Source organism: Phascolarctos cinereus, unplaced genomic scaffold, assembly GCF_003287225.1.
Source record: "Phascolarctos cinereus isolate Bilbo 61053 unplaced genomic scaffold, phaCin_HiC Scaffold_4;HRSCAF=312, whole genome shotgun sequence".
NCBI classification, from domain to species: domain Eukaryota; kingdom Metazoa; phylum Chordata; class Mammalia; order Diprotodontia; family Phascolarctidae; genus Phascolarctos; species Phascolarctos cinereus.
The window spans coordinates 338,685,577-338,713,131 of NW_027555847.1; the positions used below are offsets into that span (position 1 = coordinate 338,685,577).

Sequence of the window (27,555 nt, forward strand, 5' to 3'; positions counted from 1 at the left end):
ATATACGAAGTAATTTCCGGAGGCAGAGAACTACCGATGGTGAGGGGAGCAGGGGGAAGAGTTTGCTCAAGAAAGGCTTTTCGTGGGAAGTGGTACCTGAGCTGACCTTTGAAGGAAGATTGGGATTCTACAAATTGAAGTTGAGGAAAGAGTTTATTCAAAACAGAGGGAGAAGGCCTGTGTAAAGGCATGGAGACATAAAGTTAAGTAGAGGGACCTACAAATAGGCCAATTTAACTAGAACAAAGTTTGTGAAGAGAAGTTATATGAAATGAGGTTGGAAAAGAGTAACTGCTCTCCTTTCACCATCATGCCCACCAGTTACCTGATACCCAGGCAAAGCCATGATAAGATGAACCAGGAGAAAAATATGTTCCAACCGAGTTATAACCAGAGGCAGAGCTGATGTGTCATCAGACTGAATTCAGAGGGGAATAATCAAAACCCGAACGACAACTTCAAAGGTCAACAACAAATTCTGTTTAACTGATGATTTTTAAAGTAGCCTGCCATAACATTCTGAGATCACTACTTAAATGTCCCATCCAATTCTCATCACCTGCTTCTACCTAACTTAAACTCATTTACCACATGAGCTTAATACAATGTCTTCTATTGAAGAAATTACTTACGAAAACAAAGAATCACAGAACTTCGGAGTAGGAAGGAACCTTAGAGTTCACCTTGTCTAAACTTTCCTGAGCAGGAGTCAGTCACCTATACATCATCCCAGACAAGTGTCATTCAGACTTTCCAGGGCAACTCCCACTGATGGGGAGCCTGCTGCTTTCTATAGTTGTTTGGGGTAGCTTTAGGAAGTGTTTTGTTACATTTAACTGAAATCTATTTCTGTGAAACTTCCACCTATTAAGCTTAGTTTTGCCTTCTGAGGCCAAGCAGAACAAGTTTAATCTCTTTTCCACATGCCAAATATTCAAATACAGATTTGTGATAATGATTATTGAGAAGCTGAAACCAAGCCAATCACATTTTATTCCCTGTACCTTTTCCTGCCTAGTAAGAGGCTAATAAGAGCCTCAGGCTGGGGTCGATTGTTACAAACCAACCTGAAAGAATGAAGGATTGTGATGGAGTAAGACTGAAAAGTCTGAGTGGCTAGGAGAGCATTTGTGCTGAATGATCCAGGAGGAAAGAATCAAGGTAATGTCTGGAAAGAGTGAGTAAGGACTTCTCATCAGATGACTGAGCAATAAGAAAGCCAGGAGTGTCAACCTCCTCACAAAGCCCCTGTAAAGCCATTAGGTGGCACTGGTAGGCAAACAATCAATCCATCATTAACACTCAATGGGGAGTCCCACATTCACCTATGGGTAACAGGATTAGGTTCCTATGACCACCAAAAACTGTAATCTTTCACTAGAGATTGCTGAAAATACACTTTTCTGCATATAGCTCTTTATTACCTTCTATGTGGCAGGCATTGTCCTAAGTCCTGGGGATACAAAGAAAGGCAAAAACAGTAGCAAGAATTCACAACCTAAAGGGCTAGACAACATGCAAACAACATGTGCATGGGATAAATCTGAGATAATCTCAGAGGGAAAGCATTAGCATTAATGGGGATAGGAGAGGCTTCTTCTAGGAGATAAAAATAGCTGAGACAGGAAAAAAAGCAAGGGGGGGGGACAAAGACAAAGAGGGAAAGTTTTCCAGGCATGGAGGACAGCTAGTGAAAATTCCAGAGTAGGGAGATAGAGTATGTTGCTCAAGGAACAGCAAGGAGGCCAGTGTCCCTGGATGACAGGTTATTAGAGGGAAGCAAGGTTTAAGAAGACTGGAAAGGGACAAAGAGGTCAGGTTATAAAGAGCTTTAAGAGCCAAACAAGATTTTATATTTGATGTTAGAGGCAATAGGGAGCCACAGAGTTTATGGAATGGGGCTAACATGGATTGATCTGATTAGGAAGATTAGTTTGATAGCCAAGTGGAGTATGGACTGGAGTAGCAAGAAAGTTTAGGAACGGAGGCCAATCTGCTGACTGTTTCAGTAATCTAAGCGTAACATGAAGAGGTGACAAGGATGGCAGCAGTTTCAAAGAAGAGAAGTGGACACATAGGAAAAGATGTTATGAAGGTGGAAAAACAGGACTTGACCCCTGATTGGATATAGGAGGAGAGAGAGAGAGTGAGGAGTCAAGGATAACACCTAGGTTGCAAGCCTGGGAGACTGGAAGGATGGTGGTATCCTCAACGATAATAGGGAAGTTAGGTAAATAATCACTTGAAAAATGCCCAACCATTATAAAAATCAAACAGATGCAAATCAAAATAATTTTGTGGTACTATGTCAACATCAAAGCAGTAAAAAGAAATTAAAAGCAACAAAACAATACTAGAAAAGCGAAAAACCATCACTGGTTGAATTGCAAATTTGTAGGCTCTTATTGGAGAATAATTTGGCAACACACAATAGAAGTTACAAAAATCACTGTACCCTTTTAATTTTATGGGGTTCAGCTTTCAGCTATTCTCACGGCTAGTGCCTAGAAGATTCTCTCATCCTGCAGATTTTGGGGTATAAGCAGGCTTGATAAAACAATAAGTCAAGGGGAGGCTAGGTGGCGCACCGGCCCTGAAGTCAGGAGGACCTGAGTTCAAATCCAACCTCAGACCAAACACTTGACACTTACTAGCTGTGTGACCCTGGGCAAGTCACTTAACCCCAATTGCCTAAAAAAAATTTTTTTTTAATTAAAAAAAAACAGTAAGTCAAAAATGCACCAAGAGCAAGGATTCAATTACTAAAACTATGTTAATATAAGGAGGAGTTGTTAGAACTGATAAAGGCTCCCAAAGCTCAGACCAAGAACTACAGTTTGTTGCTCTGCAGGAATTATATTGACTTTATGTGCAATATTGAATTTACTAAATACATACCTCTGATAATGAACATAAACCTCTCTGGCAAGGTGAACATCCTCATTCACTACCATTTGGGTTGTAATCATTATTTTTCATTTAGCTAAGTAAAGGCACCAGATCCTGCCCCCCCCCAAAAAAAAGTTCATGCAAAGCATGATAAGGATGAAGATAAAGTCTTACACTTGGATTTGAACAACTGACTTCACAAGTACAAGGTCATGGTTAAGACCACAGTTTATTAGAAAAGAGTTGAGAGGTCTTAGTGCATGCAATCAGGGTCAGCAGGGCTTGTGTCCCAGAACTCGGCACAGTGAGAACTTTTAATAAACAATTTTTCATCCAGTCATTACTGAGGAAGAGTGCACATAAATGAAGGCAGCCAGGATAGTGAAGAGCCCTGAGGCCATTCCACATGAGGACTGGTTGAAGGAACTAGGGTTGTTGAAGAGGAGACTTGGGGGAGTGTGATGGCTGCCTTCAAGCATTTGAAGGGCTAGCATATGGAAGAGGGATTAAATTCTGTTTTTCCTAGGGTCATACAGCCAGGCTATACTTCAGGCAAGACTTGAGTCCAGGTGTTCTGTGTTCATTGAGGACAGCAATCACTGTAGAAGAAGCTTGCTTTCCTCGTTATTACCAATATTAACTGCCACTGTCAGACAAGTAAGCCCAGGAGCATTGGGAGTGGCAGTACCCTCTAGATTGTTTCAGGTCTTGTTTCCATACCCAATTTCTACAGCCTGGGAAACAATTCCTGTGAAGACGGGGTCAGCTGTCTCCACCAACTGTCAACCAACTGCCACCTAGTGAGGCAAACCAGCCTAGCTAAATCAGCAAGAAAGATCAAGGGAGAGTCAAGAGGCAGCATGTGCCTGGCAAGTCAAATCCCCTCCACCATCTTGACCACCATCTCCCTTGGAGCCTAGAGATAGTCCAGGACCCTGAACTCGGGAGCTATGGCAATAGCTGTGCCCCTAGGACTACCAGCCCTCTTAGAATTCTAGCTGTCATTGAGAGGAATGATTCCTGCAGAGAAGGGGCCTACCAGGCTACCACCACTACCAACTGCAGCCATGATCTTGGGAAGCAGCCCTTGTGAGTGTGTGACCTGGCAACTGCTTCTTCAGGTACCATAGCCCCTTCCTCCTCAGCAATCACAGCTGCTGAACACTGGGAAGAGAAGGTATCTCCAACAGTCCTTGGCACCATCAATAGTTCAACATCAGAAACAAAAATGATCATCAATAGAAATGACATTAACAAAGATGCTTCACCATGGACCGTATCTGCCTTGCCATGGACCATAACACTTAAGGGGCTTGCAGCTGAAACTTATATGTCTAGTCCTCTGTTTCAATGTAATTGCAAATTCTGTCATGCTCTTCTGTTTCTATTATCTCCAGAAATTAGCACAGTGCTTTGCATATAGTAAGTGCTTTTTCAATTATTCATTCCTAAGAAGGAAGAACCAGCAGCAGGGGTTGGAAGTTGCAGAGGCAAATTTAGGCTTTTCAGGGGGGAAAAAAAACTAACAATTAAAGCTTTATTTGTATAAGGGGAACGGGCTGCCTCTGGAGGGGGGAGGGTTTCCCTTCATTGGAGGTCTTCAAGCAGAGTTTGGACGATCACTTGTCTTTATATGTTGTAGTAGGAGTTTGGGCAAGGAGGGGGTAGTATAGGTTGGACTAGTTCTTCCCTTTCAACTCTGAAATTCTGCGATTCTGACATTATCATATTTAAGGTATTAGACTAGTAGGAAGAGAGAAGCGGCATAAGTTGCTTCCCTATTTTCATCTGTCCCTTTCTGCCACTGAGATTGTTTTTGAGTTCTTTATATCACTCTAGTAAGCACTGTTAGACTGAAGCTACAGAGGCTAGAGACTTTCTCCAGTCCTATATTTTCCCTCACAATTTACTCTGGGTTCATTGCTCTAGGATTGTCTGTGTTGAGAATTCTCTCAACCTCTTGGTAGAAGCATCCCCATCAGTGGTGGTCTATTACTGTAGGTCAAAGATAGGAGGCCAGACTGAAAGTAGAGTTTTATGAGCATGCTAAAGAATCTGCTCTTGTTAATAGCAAATTCCAATTCCTGGGATACAAAACTTGATTTTTATAACCTTTCAGGCCCACTTAGAGCACATAGCCAATCAGCAGTACTCTGAAGTAACTCAGTATATATAAGTAAAGCATTTCACAAGAGAGGGAGGGGTAGAGAAAGAGGGGGAATCACCCAAGGGAGGAAAGGGGAAATATTTGGAATGCAACTAGTAAGATTTATTGTCAGAGTAAGAAATCATTTCCTATTCAAGGGTAGAAGACAAGGAGGAAGAGACCAATCACTTTTACAATTGTAGAAATTGTCCTTTTAGGCAGAACTTCAGGGTCCTTTATCCAAGGACAGCAAATAGTTGTTAAAATAGTGGATGAGACCATCCTTACTACATCCATACATAGGGTTTGGGGATTTTCTAATATTAGGCCACTAAGCTGTTGAGACCAGGAGCTAGGTGGTTCCGTGGATGGATTGCCTAGAGTCAGGAAGACTAATCTTCCTGAGTTCAAATTGGCCTCAGACACTTACCAGCTATGTGACCCTGGGCAAGTCACTTAACCCTGTGTGCCTCAGTTTCTCATCCATAAAAGGAGCTGGAGAAGGAAATGGCAAACCACTCCAGTATCTTTGCCAAGAAAAACCCAAACAGGGTCACAAAGAGTCAGACATGACTAAAAAAATCAACAAGAAGTTGTTGGGGGGGAATTTTTACATTGTTAGTTGCTCAAGATGTAGTGACATCATTGTGGTTCCTATTTCCCCCACACCTGTTTCCTCAATAGGAGAACTGGGTTCCTCAGTGCTTCAACTCACCCTCCCCCTAATCCCCCACCTGAGGTTCTTGTAGAACAATTTTATTTTTGGTTCTAGTCTAAGGGGTCTTTTCAATATAGAATAGGGTGGGGACAGTAAAAACAAAACAAAACAACACTCAGAATGCAAACATGAATCAAACAGGGTTTTTAAAAAGTTTATTAAATTTCATTACCTATTCTGCTGCAAGGTTGAAGCCTCATCTGTATAAAATAGCTTCAGCCAACCAGTTAATTCAAAAATTAAGTTGGTATTGTTCTGTATCTGATACCAGCCAGTTAACCAATCTCAGTAAATTATTTCCATGGACAGAAAACCAAATGTATTTTGAACAAAACTGGTGATGGATGGGGTTGAATGGCCATTACATTACTGATTTAAGGCTTTTTACAGATAAAATTCTAGCTTTGAAGTACATGGCCTTAGAATTCATTTTTACCACACATGAAGCAATGAATTCAGAACAAGACAGACATTAACTTGAAAATACTTAGGAGAAAGTGGTGCAAAAGGTGTGAATAGTAAAAAGCATTTTTGTCCAGTCATTTCTGAGTAGTTATGATTTTTTTGCATACCATGGCATTGTTTCAGAAGTGTTAAAGTTGCTAACCTTCCATATACCACTAATTTAGAATAAAACTATACTGGGCTGTATTCTTATACTAATTTATTCAGAGGTCCAGTGTTCAATCCTCAATAGATTTTATGTGTCTCTTGTATGCATCCTCATTCATTAGTTCATCGGTTCTGAAGGGTTGCTGAGAGTCATCTTGATCAGCCAACCATCTTCATAACAAGATTTGTTGAGAAGTCTGGGTCTTCTGTAAGAGCTACATTATTTTCAGTTACTTCTCCTGTTAGTGGAGAATAGAGTTCATTGGCAGCTTTCACACTTTCCAAAGCTCCAAACTCATCTTATTTGTTCAATTTTGTTCCAACTTCTGGAAGATTATACTAAACTACATCTCCCAATTCTTCCTGTGCAAAATTGCTGATTCCCACTGCTCCATTACCATTTTCAGTTGATATCCATTTGCTCGTCGTAGGGCATTGATGCAGAGACCCTGGGAAGCAGCAGCCTCAGCCATGGCCACCGCCCACAGGGACTAAGCAGCAACCTTAGAAAGATAGTTTTAATCCTACACAGAAAAGGAATACTTAGCAATAAAGAATTATAGGATGATTACAGTCCCTCACACAAGCCTCATTGGCATATCTGCAACTGAGTTGTTCATTTTACATTTCCTCCCCACAGAACACAGCTTGATCAATGCCAAGAGGGCCCTTTTCTTTCTGGTAGTTTCTCTGTCTTTGGAAGACTCTTTCCCTCTTTGCTAGTCTGTTTCTCCCTCTGCAATAGTTGCTGTAATTGGTTCAGGTAGCTGATATTTGGGTGTCCAGAAACAGAGAAGACTTCGGATGACTTTCAAGAGCTCTGAAGGTCCTATACTGAATAAAAGGAGACACCAACAGGGGGCTCTAGTAAAACCCTTGAAAGCAAAATTTGAGTACTAGAAGCAGAAACCAGATGAAAGAGTGAATGAGTCACTGGCGTGCTTTATAAGTGTTTGTTTGAGTGGCAGAGAAATTCTATGAAGAAACTGATAAGATCTTCTAAATCAAATTAATAGACATTCTGATATTTGATATACCAATGCAAAGGTGGGGAAAGGTGAGGATGATGAGAAACATTTAGGAAAAGTACATTTTAACAAAAAGGAAAAGACATTATGGACATGGGAGTTATCCTTGAGTTAGCTGTCTAGGCACTCACTGTTGGACCACTGACTTAGAAAATGACACAGTATACTATTAAGATTTAACCCTGAATTAAATGAGTTATTGACTCATAAAGTAAAAGTAAAGTCAAAAATGGGAAATTGACATTGACTACAATAATTTCCTATAGAAGTTAAACCAATGTAAGTTAATTGCTATAACAAGGAGACTAAAAGAACCCAGAAAACACCTTAGCCAGCAAACATTTGACTTAATTGCCAAATTAAGAGAGATGGCTGCCAAAGGCAGTGCTATGTTAGACACACTTTTGTACATCAGTCAATAAACATTTTTAAGTGCTTAATATTCACCAAGCATTGTGCTAGTCATAGGGGACACAAAAACAGAAAAAGACAGTCTCTGCTCTCAAAGAGTTTATAGTCTAATGGGAAGGGGTTCAACAATACGTATGAATAAGCTATAAACAGGATAAATAGATGTAAGGCACTAGAATTAAGGAAGATCAGGAAAGGCTTCCTGTAGCAGGTAGGATTTTAGCTGGGACTTGAAAGAAGCCAGGGAAGCCAGGAGACGGAGATGAAGTAGAGCCTTCCAGGCATGGGGGATGGAGTGTTTTGTTAGAGGAACAGCAAGGAGGCCAGTGTCACTGGATGGCAAAGGAAGGATGAGGACAGAGGTAAAATGTAAAAAGAAAGGTAGAGGGAAGTTAGGTTATAAAGGGCTTTGTTATTATTATATAATTCTTTTCCTAGTTCTACTTTACTTCATTCTGTATCAGTTCAAATAAGTCCTCCAGTTTTTCTGAAACTGTCCACTTCATGTTCTTACAGCACAGCAGTATTCCATTACATTCATATACCATAATTTGTCTAACCATTCCTCGTGCCCCAAGGGCACCTCCTTAGTTTCCAAATGTTACCACAAAAAGAAATGCTATATTTTTGTACATGTAAGTCCTTTTCCTCTTTCTTTGATCTCTTTGGGGGTATAAGCCTAATAATGGTTACTGCTGGGTCAAAAGGTATGCACAACTTAGTAACTTTTTGGACATAGTTCCAAATTGCTTTCCAGAATAGGTGGGCACCAACAGTCCATTAATGTGTTTGTTTTCATGCAGTCAGGATCATAGTTTTAGATCTGGAAGGATGTTAGAGATCATCTAATCCAGTGGTGTCAAACTCAGATACAAACAGAGGACACTAAAATATACCTAAGGATCCCCAAGGGCTGTATATTGACTTAGAAATCACATGTTAATATTATCTATTTTATTGTTGGGTTCTGCCAGCACTTGGGAGTGTTGTAGCAGCATGCCATTGCAGGACCTAATCTTTAACTAATTTACAATCCAATTGTTTCATTTTAGAGAAGTCAAAGAGGATGAGACTTAAGAGTACAGCTTGTTTGGCTTAGCTTTAACAAAAAGGGACACTTCTATCTCAGAGACAAGATAAAAGGAAATAAAGAACTTAAGAAGGAGAAGGAAGTTGAAAGAGTTCTCACATTACTTGGTATCTTCTCAGTTAACGTAGAAGGGAAGGTCATCTTCCAAGAATGGAAGGTGAAGGTGGCCATAAGGATGGGGTTATTGGAAAAACTCAGGATTTGTCATATCATAAGGAATGAATGTGGTAGGGAGTCTTCATAGACTAGCAGTTTTTCAGCTACTGTTGGAAAAGACCCCAGAAATCATCTTTAGAAATTGTTAATGGGAAGTGGGGGGATAACTTGGTTTTAAAATTTTTTTCTATTAAAAGCATTTCAATATAATTGGTTTCTTCTTGTGTGGAAGACTTGTATGAATTGATGCAAAGTAGAGAACCAAGAGAAGTTTATACAATGACCAACACAATTCTGAAGATCTCATAATGGAACATGCTATTCACCTCCAGAGACAGGTAATACTGATAGACTCAGTGCATACTGAAACATATTTTATTCTATTTCTTTCTTTTTCCTGTTTTTTGGGGAACATGGCTAGAGCAGAAATTAGTTTTGCATGACTATGGATTAGTAACGAGTTTTATTTTCCTTGCCTTCTCAAAGGACAGGGAAAGGGAAGAGGTTAGGAAGAGAATTTGGAACTGAAAATAAAAAAGGGGGGAAAGGGGAAAAAAAGGGAAAATAAATATAATTGGTATTTTTTGTAATCCTATGTATTTTATGCTTAAAAAATATTGAGTCAATGTCTACATTGAAGCCTGTCTACAGGCTTCACCAGTATACCAAAGGGGCTCATGACACACAAAAAGTTAAGAATGTTCGATTTTGTTCTGACCCTACATTTTATGGATGAGCAAACTGAGGTCCAGAGAGGTTAATAAACTGTTCCAAGTCACTTAACAACAAAGTCTCGGCTATGAACCCATGTCTTCTAAGTACACTCTCAGGGCTCTTTCCACATATTTGCCGGAATCAGGTGTTTTGTTAAAAGATAAGTTACATTACTGTCGAGCTAGTCCGCTCTGACCCCAGAAAAGAGAAAAGCGCACATTCTGCTTGTCTGACAAATTATCTCGCAAACAAGACAAGAAGCCCTGGATCAGCAAACCAGCTCCTGCGGCTGCCCGGGGGGGTTTTGGTGGGGAGAGGGAGAAAGACATGTGACCGCAGCCCAGCCACTACAGCAGAAGAGTCCGGGCTGGGGTCCCTGTGCGTCCCACAAGCCCTTACTGCTCGTGACTACAAAGCCCCTCCGGAGGGCCCCCGAGACTGTCCCCGGAGATGGGTAAAGGTAGGGAGGGGGCCGTGGAGGACGAGCCACCCACGTTCCTTTTCTGGAGCAAGTCTTAGACTAGCGCTCCAAAAGGAGCTCAGATTTGCCGCGGGGCCTTGTGGGGGCTGTAGTCCACATGGGTCTAGAGGTTCGAGGACAGCCTGCGGCGAGAACTCCATTCCCCGTCCGCCCTCGCGGCCCGCCCAAGTTGCCACTTCCTGTTTAGGGAAAGCCGGGGGACGGCTGCTTTTTTGAGTAGGGCTTACGGGCTCATTGGCAGCGCTGTCCTGTCCTCGCTGTGGCTCCGTGCCCACCCGCCCCGCGCCCCGGCAGGTAGACCCGGCGCCCCGTCTCTCTTCTGTCTTCTCTCTTCAGTCTCTCTCCAGACAAATACAGAATCCAGCCTCCATCTCCGAGGGCTACCAGCGGGGCTCGAAAGGGCTGATCCTAGCTGGGAACGTCGGTAAAGCGCTTTGGGATCCCCGACTTATGGGGCTGGGGGCTGGGGGAGAGGGGCTTGCCAGGGAGGGGCGGTTTAATTTGCAAAACAAAATAAAAGCTTTCCATGCTTCTAGGTCCCGGGGCTGGAGAGAGAAGGATGAAGATATGGGGCGGGGGGAGGGTAAGAAGGGAATGTAAGGGGTTGCTCGTGGGTAGAAGCCCCGGGGACTGGCGCGAGGGCAGGGGGCTGGGCAGTCTGGTTTGGGGCCGGGGAAAAGAAATCCACCTGTCCGAGGACCCCAGCGCAGCGGGAGTTGCGGGACCTGAGGCAAGACTGCATGAATGGGGAGGAGACATTGCAGACACCCCCCAGCATAGTGTCCTGTAGTAGGGCCTCTGACTTGGGCCAGGTTGTATGAGGGATTCCCGGGAAAGGAGTGTGAGGCAGTAGTACCTGGCAGTAATGCAGAGCTGTGAATCAGAGAGAATTTGTGAAGTTGTAAATCAAGGGTGTGACATCTGCTCCATCCCTAAGTTAGAGAGGGGCAGGGCAATTTAAAAAGGGTATCGGCTTTGTATTTGTTACTGTGGTGAAATCTAATGTGCCTCCTCTTTCCTGTTACAGCATTCCCGGTCCTAAAAGGATTTTTCATATGCAGGCCAACAGGTAACTAGTGAAGAAACTTATTTCTTCATGTCTTTATTGAAGATTGATAAATCCAGCCTAGCATTGCTTTTTTCCCAATTTAGCAAATCAAGATTTGCATTACACCTGTATCATGTTAATATAACATGGTTGGTAGCAAGCTGAGATGCTGCCTAGGCTTTCTTGGCATGAGAAAAACATTTTCCACCTTACTTCTAGATTCCAGGATTTAGAGCTGGAAGGGAACCTTTGACATAATTTGAGTTTCTATCCTCAGATTCAAATCCCATTGCTTTTTCCACTTTATGATACTATTTGGAGAATTTAATCTACAGTGGATCTCATCTGCTTCTAGAAATAAATTGGTTAGTTGAAAATAAAGTATCTTTAGATTCCATCTCAGTGCTTTTAATACTATCTATCTTGAATTCTTAGGAAAAGTTAGTGGTCCCATTCATTCTGACCTTAAAATATGCCATGTATTATTTTACAGAATGACATTTTACTGAAGGCATTACTAGTTCATAATAGGAAATTAAATGTACATGTGCACTGTAGATTATATAACAGCATAAAGATAAATAGGTAAAAATTTTGATTTTGAAAAGTCGTACCCAGAAGATAGGAAGAAGGGCAGTCAAGGGAGGATAAACACTAAAGTGTGGTCTAATTGTCTTGTAAGAAATGTCAGAAACACCAAAGTTCAGAATGAACTAAAGTTGATGAGGAAAGCTAAAGAAAATGAAGGTTTATTTTGTTTTTAGTTATACTGGGGAAAAGCAGTTAGAAGATGGATAGTGCTGCTGCTCAGGGCAAGTGAAACTTGATAACTTACCACAGATAAAAGGCAAAACTATTCAACTTTTATTTTGTTTTTGTTTTATCTACCAAGGAGAATGATCATTGGACTAGAAAGGATAGAACAAAAATGGCTATTTGGAGTAATAAGTTGCTATTCAAGATAATAGGGATATAAAGAGAAAGTATTTAGCTGCCCTTAATGAGTTCAGTTTGCAAACTGGTAGAAACAGGGTAGAAAACTGGTAGGTGTGACTGCTGAAGAATCTGTGAAATCACTATTGTGAATCTTTGAAAGACTGGAGGAAAGATCACAACAACTGTCTCCGTTTTCACAAAAGAGAAGAGAATGGAAAATACAACTCATTATAAACTAGTGAATTGGACTTACTGGCAGAATTCCAGAAGGTATTATTCAAGAAATGGGTAATGACAAAAAGACAAAAAGTCAGGATGGTTTAATCTAGAAAAGTCCCTATCAAACTAACCTCATTTCCTTTTTTTTTTTTTAAAGACTGGGCCCTTAATTAGCCTGTTAAATCGGGTGTAGTTTACTTAGATACCAGCAAAGCATATGACAGAGTTTTTCATGCTTGTCTTATAGGTAGGTAAATGCGGGCTAGACGGTAATAGAGGAATTTGTAACATTGATTGACTGGACTGAAACTTTATTAATAGTGCTATGTTATCCTAGAAAAGGAGTTCTTAACCTTTTTTTGTGTGATGGACCTCTGCAGACTGGTGAAGACTATGGACCCTTTCTCATATTCATAATTAAAGGAAATACTAAATTTCATTTAGAGATAAGTGAAAATAAAGGTATAATTTACCCCTTATTGAAGTTAAAGGATCCCCTGAAATCTATCTGTGGATCCTCTGGGGGTCTGTGCTCCATAGCTCGAAAACCTTGGGCTTAGGAGGAAGGCTAATAGTGTGCCCCAGGGATATATACTTGGTTCTGTGCTCTTTACAATTATTGTCCATGACTTGGATGAACTAGTCAGACATTAAGTACTTGCTTTGTGCCAGATGCTAGGAATACAATGACAGGAGTTCCTGCTCTTAAGAGGGCAGAGAAAGATATGAATAGCCATTGTATCAGATTTGTATTACAAATTCAGGATCCCAAAAGATGTTGACTGGCTAGAATAGTCAACCAAATCTAAGAAGATGAAGTTGAATGAAGATAAATATAAAGTCTTATACACTGGTTCAAAAGGTATCTCCAAATACAGTACAAGAGAGCCATGTCGAGGCTGCACTTTATTTGAAAAGGATTAATGGCGTGCAAGTTCCATAAGAGTCAGATTATGATTTTGCAGCCAAAAAACTAATATAATTTTAGGCTTTCCTCTATGCTCTGCCCTAGTTTTGCCCTTTGTGGTTTTGTGGGCACCACATTTTGGAGTGGGACAGTCAGCATGGTGAGGGGCTTGAGATCACCATATTAATATTGGCTGAAGCAATTGGCAGTGTTGAGTGTAGAGGAGAGGAAAATTAAAGAAGTTAGGATAGCTATCATCAGGTATTTGAAGGACTATCATGGGGCAGTGGTTAGAGCGCCATGCCTAGTGTCAGAAAGACTCATATTCTTGAGTTCAAATGTGGCCTTAGACAGTGACCCCGGGCAAGTCACTTAATCGTGTTTGCCTGTTTCTTCATCTGTAAAATGAGATGGAGAAGGAAATAGCAACTCACTCCAGTATATTTGCCAAGAAAACCCCAAATGGGGTCACAAACAGTTGGACGCTACTGAAGATGACCGAACAACAACACATGTAGAAGAGGGATTCACGTATTCTCCACATTTCTCACTCTTATCCTCTTGGCACCACAGGCATATATACAACCCTAGTTTTTAAGCCTTCATCGCTTATCCCCTGGATCATTTCAATCACCTTCTAATTGGTCTCCCTGCCTCAGGTCTCTTTCCTCTACAATTCTTTTTCCCCAAAGCTGCTAAAATGATTTTTCTAAAAAGTGCAAGTTTAACCATGTCGCTTTCTTACTCATTAAATTCCCGTGGCTCCCTATTATGTCTAGGATCAATGTAAATTCTTCCGTTTGGCATTTAAAGTCTCTCAGAGTGCTTCGCTTGGCATTAGGAAAACTTGAGTTCAAATCCTGCCTTAAACACTAGCTGGCAAGACGCTTAACCCATCTCAGCCTTAGTTTCCTTATTTGTAAAATAAGGAGATTCATTTCAGTGGCTTCTTACATCCCTTCTGGTTCTATTAACTTCCACTTTTCTACCCCTATTAGAGATCAGTCTCTTTCAGGTACTCTGAGGCCCAGGCAAATTGGCCATCGTTCTGCTCTTACTTCCCATCCTTAGCTGTCTCTTGTGCCTAGAACATACCTTCTCACCTCTGCCTCTTAGGACCTCTGCTTTTCTTAAGAAATCAACTTAGCTGCAGTGGATAGAGCACCAGCCCTGAAGTTAGGAGGAATTGATTTCAAATCCAGCCTCAGACCAAACACTTGGCACTTACTAGCTGTGTAACCCTAGGCAAGTCACTTAACCCCAATTGCCAAAAAAAGCAAACAAACCCTCAGATGGCACTTTCTGCATAAAGCCTTCCCTACCCTCCTCGTTGCTAATGCCTCACCCTATTACTATGTAATCTTTTTGTACTTGTTGTATATTCTGTATGTATATGTTGTCCCCTCAGTAGAACGTAAATCCTGGAAGGCAGAACTGTTCCTTTTTGTCTTTGCATAGCCGTTGCCCAGCATGGAGCCTAGCACACAGGTGCTTAATAAGTGCTTAGTTATTGATTTTGTATATTTCTGTTTGGCAGAACTAGGATCAGGGTGGGGAGGTGCAGACTGACGTTTAGTCTCAGTGTAAAATATTAACAACTAGGTGCATAAGTGGAATTGAGCTGCCTTGGTAGGTTGGCTAGATTATGCCTTGTGGGATATGTTGTAGAAAGGATTCTTATTTGGACGTGGGTTAAAGTTGAGGGCCTCTAAGGACCCATTAACCCCAAGATACTGTGATTGTGTCAAAGAATGGGAGTTGTTACTGAGACCTCCATTTTATAACTTCATTAAGTGCAGCTTCTTGACCATGCCCACTATCATTACGGTAGACCCTATGGCAGGTAGTGATGTTATTTTAAAAACACAGTTGGCAATAAAGTTTGTATTTATATCATATTTGCAACCCTATAGCATTACTGAGCAAAGAAGTGCTGAATGCCAGAATGGAGGAGGGTTCCTTATCATTCCTGTTTTGTTCGAATATTGGCTTGACTCTTTACACTTTCACTGCTGCAGAATGAATGACTGATAGCTTTTGTTCTTCCTGTTTTGTTGTAGACTATGAGCGCCCTGACGTTTCCTGATCATTGTAAGCAGCGTTGTATAAGGAAATATCTTTCCCTGCGATCTTTATGGGTGTTTCTTGATCAATTATCCTCGAGTCTAATCTAGGTAGCTTTCTTTGAATTCTTAATTCTTTGCACCATCTGTGTTATTTCCTTTTTGGCCGCAGTGATTGAGGTCAGGGAACCACAGGTTCTCATAGTTGGGAGGCTCCCTCATCCAGCTGAATAGGAATCCTTTCTCCAATATCTCACGCATGTGATCAATCTAAGGTTGGCTTGAAGGCCTCTAGTCATGGGCAGTCCATTCTGCTTTTGTAAGTGTTAATAAGTTTTTCTGTACACAGAATTTTGTTTTTCCTTTCTCTACTTTCTTTTTTCCCTAGGTTTGCCTTCTGGGGCTAAATGGAGAAAGTCATCACTTTTTCCACATGACACCTCATTTCCCCTTTGAATACAGAGATAACTCTCATTCTTACCCCTTTCCCTTTCCTTTCAACAAGCTGAGCATTACCAGGAACACTAGAAATTGGAGTTTGTTTGTCATGTGGAAGGCAGAGACATGGCACTAGGATTTTTGACTCTTACTCAGAGAGACTTTTTGAATTTCTGTGTTATAACTAATTTCATGATTTACCAGGGTGTTTTCTGGATTTTTAGGAAATTAAAACCTAAACCTAAATTTTATCCTTCCCACAATATTTTATATCTTTTTTCAAGTCCCGTTCTAAGTTTGGCTTCCTTAAAATCACTTAGTTTTCACTGGTTGCTATTTGAAACTTCATGGTTTTATTCATTCTATCCAAGGAGCTTTTCTTACAGAAGTTAATCAAATTGGAAATTTCCTAGTCAAGACTAAAAATCCTGGTTTGACTTAAATACCAATTCAATTTTTAGAAATTAATGGATCAAAATAGTAAGACTGAAAAAAATATAACCTTATAATAAGACATCTCATCTTCCATCAAATCAGACAAATCACTTGATGGACTTATTTTTGTGTCATGAGTAAATTTTGGTAGATAATAGAAACTAGAGATCCATTTTCTGTTTCCTTCCTCACTTCTGACCATGAAAAGAAAAACAGACTCAAAAAGTCACAAAATGTATACAAAAAATGAGGCCCTTTCATGGAGGCATAGCACCATCTTGTGGTTTTGTGAGATGAAGTTCCTAAAGACTTAAAACTTGTGGTTTTGCATTTCTCAACATAAATGTTATCATCTCTTGTGCTTGACTTAAGGGATAGATGAAATGAAACCGAAGGCCCAGAGTTCCCCATCTCACTGTAAATACTGTGCACAGGATATCAATTGTGTTTTCCAGGCATGTATGTGTTCAGTTGTCTGTCCCCATATGCTGTGTGTGTGTGTGTTTTTATATATGTAAATATATTTATGTTTTTACACATAAATAATGTCCAGGGTTTTTTAGTTAGACTAGGAATTGGTTTTATTTTTATTTTTAATTTACTTTGTAATTTACTATAATATGACTGTCATGGAACATTCAGGAAGTTGTGCTTTTTGGCCTCTCAAGTCTCTTTCAGTTTAATATAGGTAAAGATTTAGTAGGTAATACAGTTATGCATACCTTACCATTTAATAATGACGGATCTCTCTCTGGGCCAGCTTGGTTTATGGTAATTGGAAAATGTTACCAGCACAAAATTTTTATTTCTTGTAGCCAACTGTCTTGTGTTCTGCTAACTCAACCTCTTTTTCTTTCAGCTGAGTTATGTTTGTGGCTAGCTTCCTAAACTGGAAATTCTCCCTGAGGTGTTAGGAGCGATTCCCTTCAATTTATGTTGTTTCCTTTCTTTACTTCTTAAACTGAAAAAAAAAAAAAAAAACCAAAACTAAATTGCTACAAAATTAAAATTTCAGGCATCTCTTATGTGTCTTCAGGGATTGTTTCATGATTGTACTTTTTTGGTTCTACATAAAATATATAACCTTATAAATATCAAAATCATGTCTTTTATAGAGAGAATTAAAATTACTTATCTTTTTATCTGTAAAGGTCAAAATTCTTCAGAACTCAGAGACTTTAGAAAATTCACATTTCAAATATGGATGATGATTCTAGACCTCTCCTCATTTCTGAGGTGAATAATGAAGTAGATCCTCAAGTTATGAACATCCAGTTTGAGGCAGCAGACGTGAGGTCCAAAAGGTGAGTGTTTTATTTGTTAGGAACCAATAGTCCCTGACCCTTGTATTTTATGTACAATTATGCAAGTGTTATGATTAGAATATTTAGTGTTTTAAAAAAGTTAAATTGAAAACAAATTTTGATTTGATAATCAAGTAGCCAGTGTCTCATCTTATTTCCTGGGATTTTATTTTCAGGTGGCAATATTTACCCTTATGTTTAATGATTTTTATCAAACTCATTGTAAAAGTTTACTTTATATAACAAGTCATACATACATTCAATGATGTAATGTCTGGGATTGATTCATTCATTGTCAGTAAATTCTCAAAACTATTTGAAAAATGCCATAAGTTTATTGATTTTCAGTTTTTCAAGAAAAAAATGTTTGGTATAGAAATGATTTTATTTAGTAACTACTGACTAAAATAAAAATGACCAGTTAATTTATATGTTATGGACTAAATGTGCCTTCCCTTTGTTCCAATTTTCTCTTCCTCCACAAAAAAAAAATGTATAGCATGTTATGTGATAGTATGATCGGTCCCCCTGTAATTTGTGGGTTGAGTAATTATTTGCTGAAAACACTTATTATTTTTTATTGGAAATTGATTTGTAGTCTAAAGCTTTACTGTAGTTCCTCATCATGGTGGGGTAGTGTCCTTGACTTTTCATTCTTGTTTTTTTAAGAATGGTAATTATGAGGGGCAGCTAGGTGTCGTAGTGGATAGAGCACCGGCCCTGAAGTCAGGAGGACCTAAGTTCAAATCTGGCCTCAGACCACATGCTTGACACTTACTAGCTGTGTGACCCTGGGCAAGTCACTTAACCCCAGTTGCCAAAAAAAAAAAGGAATGGTAATTATGTGAGGGGGGCAGTGTGGCACAGTAGATAGAGAGCTAGTCCTCAGGTTCCAGTAGACCTAGCTTCCAGTCCTGCTTCTACCCACATACTGGCTCTGGGCAAATCCTGAAGCTCTCAGTGCTCCAGGCAGCCTTCTAATAAGATAAGTAGGAGAAAATGTACTGATAAAGGAAGTTCTTCATTGAAGCTTCTATACTGATAAAATTACAAATCTTGTATAGATACTAGCAATATTGATATTTGTCAATTTTGAAATTATAAATGATATTCTGATCAGAAGAATGTGAAAGGCCACAAAGATAGTAAGTAATAGAACTACAGTTCAAACCTAGGCCCTCCTCTAATCCAGTGCTCTTTGTCATTTATAACTTAAATAGAAATTGTATGGCCTCATGTAGAGTTGAATAAATCAAAATGAGAGGTGATGAATGGAAACTGCTAGTCTTCATGCCCTAAATCATAGCACTGGTTTGATTTAAATGACAAAGAAATACTACAGGCTCTTATAGTAAAAAAAACCCAAAAAAACCAAAAAAACACAACTAGATGTTTAAATGCCAGAAAACCAAGAAGCTATTGTTCACACTTTTAAGACTTAGTTTAGCATGACATTTTCTAGTTTTACCACATAGGGGAGCTGGAAGCCATGATATCAGTTTTGATGTAAACTGAGGTGTCTGGTTATTTTTACTCTCTTTTTGTTTATCCTCTTCTTTTTCTCTGATTCACCTTCAGCATGATAGGGGTTTTAGTTTATTGAATTTATAGGAACAGTCATTCATTCAGCAAACATATAGTAGGTACCTACCTCCTATGTTCCGGGCACAGACAAAATAGTTACTGTGTTCAAGAAGCTTGTATTTTAATTGGGTGAAATTACACAGAGAAGTAAATATAAAATATGAATATAGTAAATAGTCTGGAGGGCTTGTAGAAGAGATTCCTTTATTGGGCAGAAGGTGGGACTAGCTGACTTCCATGGTCACCTCCTACTTTGAGGCCATGATCCTGATTTGCCACACTGATTTAAACTCTTTGTTCAAGGGAATCCTAGAATCTAAGAGCTGAAAGGGATGTTAGAAATCATTTAAAGAAGCTAAATCCTAGAAAGGGAAAACTCATGCCCAGAGGTAGAAAGTCACTGTCAGAGCTGACACAAGGATCCTTGTCTCCTCCCTCCCAGGCCAAGCCTTTTTCTGCTCCCCATAATTCCCTTCCATGTAACCTATGACTTCCTCATTTATTTATTAAAATATGCTTTATAGATCTCTTTTGTCTTTATGTTATAACCATTTTATACAAATTACATCTTGTGACAAATAAAAACAACTGAACTGGGAGTTTATAACCTGGAGTCTCTGAGCTAGTTTTTAAAAATATTTTGATAATTGTTTCAATGTAATTGATTTCCTTTATAATCTTTATGTTTTTTTGCATTTAAAAACATTTTTCCATAGCCTTCGCTAGACTGCTAAAAGGGTCCATGACATCAAAAAAGGTCAAGAAACTCTGAAGTAAGCAAAAAACATCTGATACAGTGACTAATTCTGACAATGTGTGCAGTGTTCTATTCAGGAGCCCCCACCTCTCTGTTTTTAGGCAGTAGATACAGTGAATAGAACACTGAACCTGAAGTTGGGAAGACCTGAGTGTAAATCCTGCCTCAGACACTTACTAGCTGTGTGACTCTGGGCAAAACACTTAACTTCACTCACTCTCAGTTTCCTCTTCTGTAAAATGGGGATAATAGTACCTCCCAAGGTTGTTGTGAGAGTGAAATTTGATAATATTTGTAAAGTTCTTTGTAAACCTTAAAGCTCTAAAGAGACACTAGCCATCATCATCATTATTATTTAGGGATGATGTAGGCTTTGTTATCTGTTCTTTGTGTCCTTCATCGATATTTAGGTTATGAAGTTAAACTTAGTTTAGTGGTCTTTTCATTTACATTATTCTAGTCATTGTTTTTTTCTCAGTTCTGCTTATTTCTCTCTTCTCAGTTCATATGTATCTTCCCATATTTCTCTGAATTCTTCATATTTGTCATTCCACTGTATAATAATTTTCCATTACACTCATATGCCAGTTCTTGTAGGCATGCCTTAATTGATGAGTGCCAACTTTGCTACTGCAAAGAATGCTGTTACGGATATTTTATTATATTTGACCTTTAAGTCTATTCCCAATAGTGAGATCACTTGATGGGTTAAAGGGTACGTAGACAATTTAGTCATTCTTTTTGTATAATTCCAAATTGGTATCTAGAATGATTGGGCCACTTCACAGTTCTACCACTTATGAGTCAGTGTGCTGATTTTTCCATTGCTCCTCCAGCATTAATCTTTTTTTTGGGGTCATTTTTGCCAGTTGGCAGGGTATGAGATGAAATCTCTGTCTTTCTTGATTAATTTTTATTCTGAAATCATGAAACATTAAATAGAATGAGTGTTTGCATATACATGATAAGATAGAAAAAAAGAATCATAAATGATACTTCAGATCTCTATTATGTAAAGCATTATAAAAAAAACATTTAATAAGCTCAGTCTGTAGTTTTCAAAGCCATCCTTTCTGGTCTTCCATCTGTTCTTTTTCTCCATTTCAAAAAAAAGTTGCTTCAGTGACTCTACTTTTTTTTTCTTTGCATTTCATTCATTCAGTTAACAAGCATTTAATAAGGACTTGCTATATGCCAGACACTTCGAATTTCTTTTTACTATTAGTGATTTGGAGCATGTTTTCATATGGTCATTTATAGTTCGCTGTGTATTTTGAACATTGTTCATACCCTTTGATCACTTATTTATTGGGAAATGGCTCTTGATGTTAAATATTTGAGTCAGTTCCCTATATATTTTCAATATCAGACTTTTCTTGGCAATATTTATGCATATATTTTCTTGTTCTACCATTTCTTTTTGATAATTTTATTTCTGCAAAATATTTTTTGGTTTTATATAGTCAAAATGATCTCTTTTTTAAATGATCTTTTCTCTGCATTGTTTACTTCAGAATTCTTCTCATAGCCACATTTTTCTTCTAATCTTTTTATGATGTGGTCTTTTAGATTCTGTTCACATCTCCACTTTGACCTTGTCATGAGTCATGTTTTAAGGTTTTGGTCTAAATCTAATTTCTGCCAAGCTTCTTCTCAATTTTCCCTGCAGTTCTTGTCAAAAAGGGAATTGTTCCCCAGTGATTTGTTTTCTTGGATTTATCAGACACAGGGCTACTATGTTTAGTAGTTTCTTTTTCTTACTTACTGATTTATCTAGTCTGTTTCACTGAAATTCATTCCATGTCTCCTTCCTCATCAGACTGAGGAAGTGGTCTGTTGGGTCTCTTCAGCTCTCAGGGGACCTGAGATCTTACTAGACCCAGGTGACCATCTCATTATGTTGGGCCGAGTAGAAAGAGCCTTAGTTCTTTACGTTAGTGAGCTCTGCCTGCCAGTCACTGGATATATGAATTTGGGTAAGTTAGTTTACCTCTTTAGTCCTGTCTTCTCCTCTGTAAATCAGGAATTTGGAGTAGATGATCTCCAGAGCTCCTTCTAATTCTGACAGCTTTCTGTGATAGAGCATAGAGGCATTCAGGTAACCAAAGAAAAAGCTGAAGTTGCACTTTATTTTTCTGTTTTCTGGTATCACCTTTACTAAACCTGCTGTCAGGGAATAGGTAAAATTGTAGATAAAGTTTAAGTTTTGGGTCTTTCATTCTCTTTTTAGGTCTCCCCCTCTCCCTGAATGCTCAGTGTCTTCGTGCTGCCTATTGAATGTCCGCTGTCCCACTTTGTCAGACCCATCCTTCCCAGGTTGTGGGCCCTGCTCTTTTTCTTTCCCTAAAAATTAAACTTTACTGTGTCTCTTTCTCAGCTGACAGAATTGGTAAGTCTTCTGGTCAGCTAATTGCCATTAAAGTGTTAATGGTCTTATGTGCTATTTCTCTATATGCTAGTATAACAATAAGACTGTAATATAAACCTTTGAACCCAAAATGTAAGGTGAGGTCCTCAGCTGAGAAGGGGGTTAGAGGGTGCTGTGGGATGATGGAGGAGAGAACAAAAAGTTTCAAACAGCTGTTTGATTGGGATTGAGAATTAATTAGGGAGGAGTGAAAATACTGCCTTGATGCAATGGGTGCTAAGTTGAGATCAGATAACTTAAATTTGTATTGTTCCTAGTCATCAAGTTATGCAACTACCTCCAAAAGTTTGAGTCTCTGGGAGGCCAATGGGTCACCTAAGAAGCCAGCATAGTGTAGTAGAAAGAACACTCACTGGTCTGGAATCAAAGGACCTGGTTTGCATCTCACTGTTAATAGCTGCATAACCTTGAACAGGTAACTTAACCTTTTCTTAGACCTCGGTTTCCTCATCTGTAAAATTAGAGAATGGGACTAAATGCTCCCTGAAGTTCCTTAAAGCTCTAATTCTGTGATCTTTTGGGTCTTTTTTCAGGTAGGGGGACTTCTCTTTTATCTTTCATATCTAGAGAATCCCACTTATTTCACCTATGCCTAAAGCCATCTCTGCTTATTATATTGCAATTTTAATCATCCTCAAATATTCCTTATTAGTTCATGCAGTGCTGACAGTTTTAGGAGCTTATGTAGTCTCAGTAACCAGAACTTGAACAAGAAGGAAGCACATAAACTGGCATCCCTGCCAGGCTTATTCCATCTTTTCCTGTGCCTTATTCTTCCTAACTTAGTCTTTAGCCTCTCTTTGATCTCCAATCATTCCGCTCCTTAGATATTTCCCAACCATCACCCTTGCTCTGGCTGTACTATTATTCCTTCCCAATCTCTGCCATTTTGTGAGCCAGGTCAACCCCAAACTCTCCTCTGCCCTAGAATCGCTTCTCCCTTGTCTTGTTTGTGTTTTGACAGCAACCATCTACCTTCTTCATTCCTATACATGTGCTGCTGAATAGAGCTGGAGGAATTCACACAATTGTGTTGACTAGGTCTAAGATGAATTTATGTTATCTAATCTTAACTGGGCCTTTGCTTCAGCCAGACAGGACTTTTGCTTATTCATATTTAATTCTCTGTAGGGTAGCTAGGTGGCTCAGTGGATAGATTGTCAGGCGTGGAGTCAGGAAGACTCGCCTTCCTGAGTTCAAATTTGGCCTCAGATACTTCCCAGGTGTGTGACCCTGAGCAAGTCAATTAACTTTGTTTGCCTCAGTTTTCTCATCTGTAAAATGAATTGGAGAAGGAAATTAAAGTTAAAAAAACTCTGAGGTTCCACCTTATGCCAGTCATGATCAAATATGCCCCAGAAGGGAAAATGGCAGTTGTTTCAAAGGCTGTGGGAGGACAGATACACAACTGACTACTGGTAGAACTATGAACTGATTTAGCCATGTGCTTGGAACTTATACCTCCTCAAATCAATAAGCTCTGTTCAAATTTTGTACCCATTGCTAACTCCATAAGCTTCTACCTTAAAGAGATGAAGGAAAGATTTCAAAATTCTTGTGCATGGAGGTGGCACATTTGTGGATAATGGGCAAGATCGAGGGTGTGACCGTCTTTGAGTGTGGTTGAGGTGGGATTCAGGAATAGCTCATGGAAATTGAGTAAATTGAGGAGCTAAGTGGTTAGGATATTTGAGGGAGAATCCGTGTATATTTTGAAGTTCCCTGGTATGAGGGCAGGAATTGGAGGGGAGAGAAAAATTGTGAGCTAGGTATTGAACTCATTGAGGGAGTAAGAAGAATGACCTTCAGGGGTCTGTAAACAATGGTTACCATTGTACCATTGATCATTGTTCTTGTTCAGTTGTTTCAGTTGTGTCTGACTCTTCATGGCCCCATTCAGAGTTTTCTTGGTAAAGTTACTGGAATGGTTTGCCATTTCCTTCCCTTCTAATTCCCACTGTACTGATTTTGTTTTTCAAAATCCTTTAAATTTTATGTAATCAAAATTGCCCATTTTATCTTCTGTTATTCTTCTTGGCCCTCAACTGGTCCTCAAGAATTCTTCCTTACTCATAACTATAAAAGGTATCTCTTTCCATCATCCTCTCATTTGTTGATTATGTGACCTTTTACCCATTTAGACCTATTTCCATTTCAAGATTATTGTGATACATGGTGTGAGATGTTGGATCAAACTTAAATTTTTGTTACTGTTTCTGTCTTCCTCTCCCTCTTTGTTTCTTTGCCCAGGGAGCAGGATTGGTTCTAGCTTCTAAAATAAAATAAAGATTTGTATAGCTGTAAAACATAAAACAGAAATTGATATTACACTTGATTTAACTTGAGTCAGTCAAATTAGGAAATGGAGATGATATATGTAGGCTCCTATCTTCTGAATTGCTATCAAATTAGTTAAATTAAGAAGGTGTCCTAATTCTGTTATTGAGATTGGAAGAAGTAGAGGCCATGTAGAAATAGTCCTAAATCTTGAGTTATTTTGTTGTATTTAAATCAGTTGTGCTTCTGTGGGAAAACAGGGGAGTTAATTTTTATTCTGTTCGTTCAGTAACAGATGTTTGTCAAAACCCTTCTATATATGTAGAAGGAAGAGCCAGTTTACCAGGCTGCTTTCATATTGGACTCTGGTCTTTGGGAATCTACGTGGCCATTGTCTGTTTGATTTGTTAAGTCATATTCTTTGAGTCCAGCCATGGACTTTGATCAGTCATCTATTTCCTTAAGTGCTCAGCATTTTTGTCATTTACCGCTGTAGATGCATTCTGTAATGAGTATCTAGAACAAGAGATGGGCTCTATGGGCTTTTTTTTTTTGAAATTTTGATAACTGTATTTTAATATACTTGATTTCCATTGCAGTCTTATGTGTTTTATTTTTTGCATTTAAAAACAATATTCTAAAAAGGAGTCCATAGGCTTTTCCAGGTTGCCAAAGGGGTCCATGACACAAAAGGTTATGAACTTTTATTCTGGAACAATGGTGTATACTGATCCAGTTTATTTATATCACTTGGTGGTGATAAGCCAAGGAAGATTTTTTTTTTGTATTCCCAATTTTGAGTCACACTGAAAATTTTTAAACGTAGTTTACCTTCCTATATGTGTTCACCTGCAGAAAAGGTCAGATACACTTTCCTTTTCAGTGTGGAAATACAATATGATGTTTCCATACATTTTAAGAAGGTTAGGATTTTTTGTTTGCTTCCAAATAATTGAATAAAATGAAAGAATTCTATTTTTAGTGCTTATTTGAAAAATTAAATGTATAAAAAATATCAGGCTTGTCTTAATTGATATTTACTGAATTCATCACCCTTTCTTTCACTGCCTTTCCAATTTAATAGGAAAGTAACCCTAACTAAATTCATCAGGCTGGTATTTTTCATCTGAAATTTTTTTTTAATGGAGGACAGTTACTAGACAGGAAATTTTGTTTATTTTTCAGAAATCCTTTTGGTAGATTCTGAAAGAAGAGAATAACAGATGACACCACTTCTATAGACTGAAACCTTTTCTTAATTTATATTTTAGTCAAACAGTGTAAGAACATCAAATTAACTATATTCTCTTTGATTTATTGCCCCCCTAAGTAAGTTGAGACTGTTTGCTTGTAGTTACTATTGGCGTATTCATTAAGTCCCTGAAACAGAGGGGCCTTTTGGAATGTCCCATTCTCTTGGGCATTTAGCCCACATTCCTGAGCCTTACATGGTATGTTTGTTACCAGTATCCCCTTAGGAATCACCTTCTAAAATAGGACTAAGTGGGTGATTACTCAACTATATTGCTACATATTAAACTAGGGTTATGAATGAAAAATTTTTATGTAGGTGTTTAATAAGTACTCTTAGTGCCTAACTTGAAGAATTTCAATTTCCTCATGATGTAATTTGTGATTTGTTCCAAAATTGATACTTAGATAGTTTTGTCTTCACATTACAGGCTACTTCGTAGCCTTGAGACATCTATCCCTTAGTACAATAATTTTTTAATTATATTTTCTGAATTTTAAAAACTGGAAGCTCAACTCTTTCATTACAAACTTAGATTTTGTGAAATTTTTCAAGTGGAATTTGCATGTAGTGAATGTGGTAACTTGGCCTGAGGAAATTTTTGAAAATTAGATTAGATCCCTTTGTCCATGTTTGAAAATGTTTGCTGCTGAGTAAGGGAATTTCATGACAGGAACTCTCCCCCCAACCCTGTTGCTTTTCTTTCTTCATTTTCTCTTACAGGAAGGAAATTATTTAATTTAGCAGATAAATGAACTGAGGAAGGTTCAGAAGAGAAGAACCAAAGAAATATCTGAAACCTGGGACCTGAGAAAACAGCACAGTAGTTTGGGTGTTATAGGACAATATCTAAGATAAACAAAAGAACCAGTAATGTCCCAAGATGGCAGTATACAATGGATGCCTATGGAATGAGTCTTTGCTATTAATACGTTCAGTATGGGTCTTTTAGCCATATTGATACATTTTAATAGGATCTCAGTTAATTAGAGTCTCAGTTGAAAATGTAAAATAAATAAATAAACAAATATGTGTGTGTGTATGTATATATATATATGTATATGTATATGTATACACACAATGTCCTAAAAGTCTTTAGTGCAGTTTTAAGTTTCAATAATTTAAAATTGTACTAATACATTAGGAACACTGTGTATATGTGTGTGTGTATATATAGACATACATACGTGTGTATATATGTGCATATATGTATATGTTTTTGTGTGTATGTGTATATACTTTGCTCAATACCTAGTTGAAGCCAAAAGCCTTCTCTCTGTAGAGAATGGTAATATAATGTTGATATGTTTTTATTTAAATTGCCATCTTGGTGAGATTTTTATGTTTAAAGACAAATGGGGGAAATAAGCTCTAGCACAGTGGAGATTTGACTGCAACATACTAATAGCATAGCAGCTGTCAGGAGCTGTAATACTTCCCAGATAATGAAGAATATAGGATAGAGCCAACTCTTATAAGGAAATGCAAGCAAAAAAACTTAGCTTCAGAGAGAGCATTAGGTGTGGATCAGGTGGTTACTAAGCTGAAAGCATCAGGACTTCAGACTACTAAAAATTTTACTTTGCCTACAGAAATTAGAGAGCTAAACTAGGACCAGAAGAACTAGTTATCTCTGATAAACTCAGTGATTGGGGGCTGAAA

At 38.7% G+C, this 27,555-nt stretch overlaps 1 protein-coding gene across 1 annotated transcript in view; it reads left to right on the forward strand.

The window, feature by feature from the left end:
• Nucleotides 1-10,253: 10,253 nt before the first annotated feature.
• The window catches only part of SLC38A9 (solute carrier family 38 member 9), a 91,809-nt gene continuing 74,507 nt past the window's right edge, over nucleotides 10,254-27,555 (forward strand). The window contains 4 exon segments of the mRNA XM_078153196.1: nucleotides 10,254-10,669; nucleotides 11,273-11,314; nucleotides 15,416-15,529; nucleotides 17,443-17,595. Coding sequence (XP_078009322.1) covers nucleotides 17,492-17,595 — 104 coding nt within the window. The 5' untranslated portion in view covers nucleotides 10,254-10,669; nucleotides 11,273-11,314; nucleotides 15,416-15,529; nucleotides 17,443-17,491.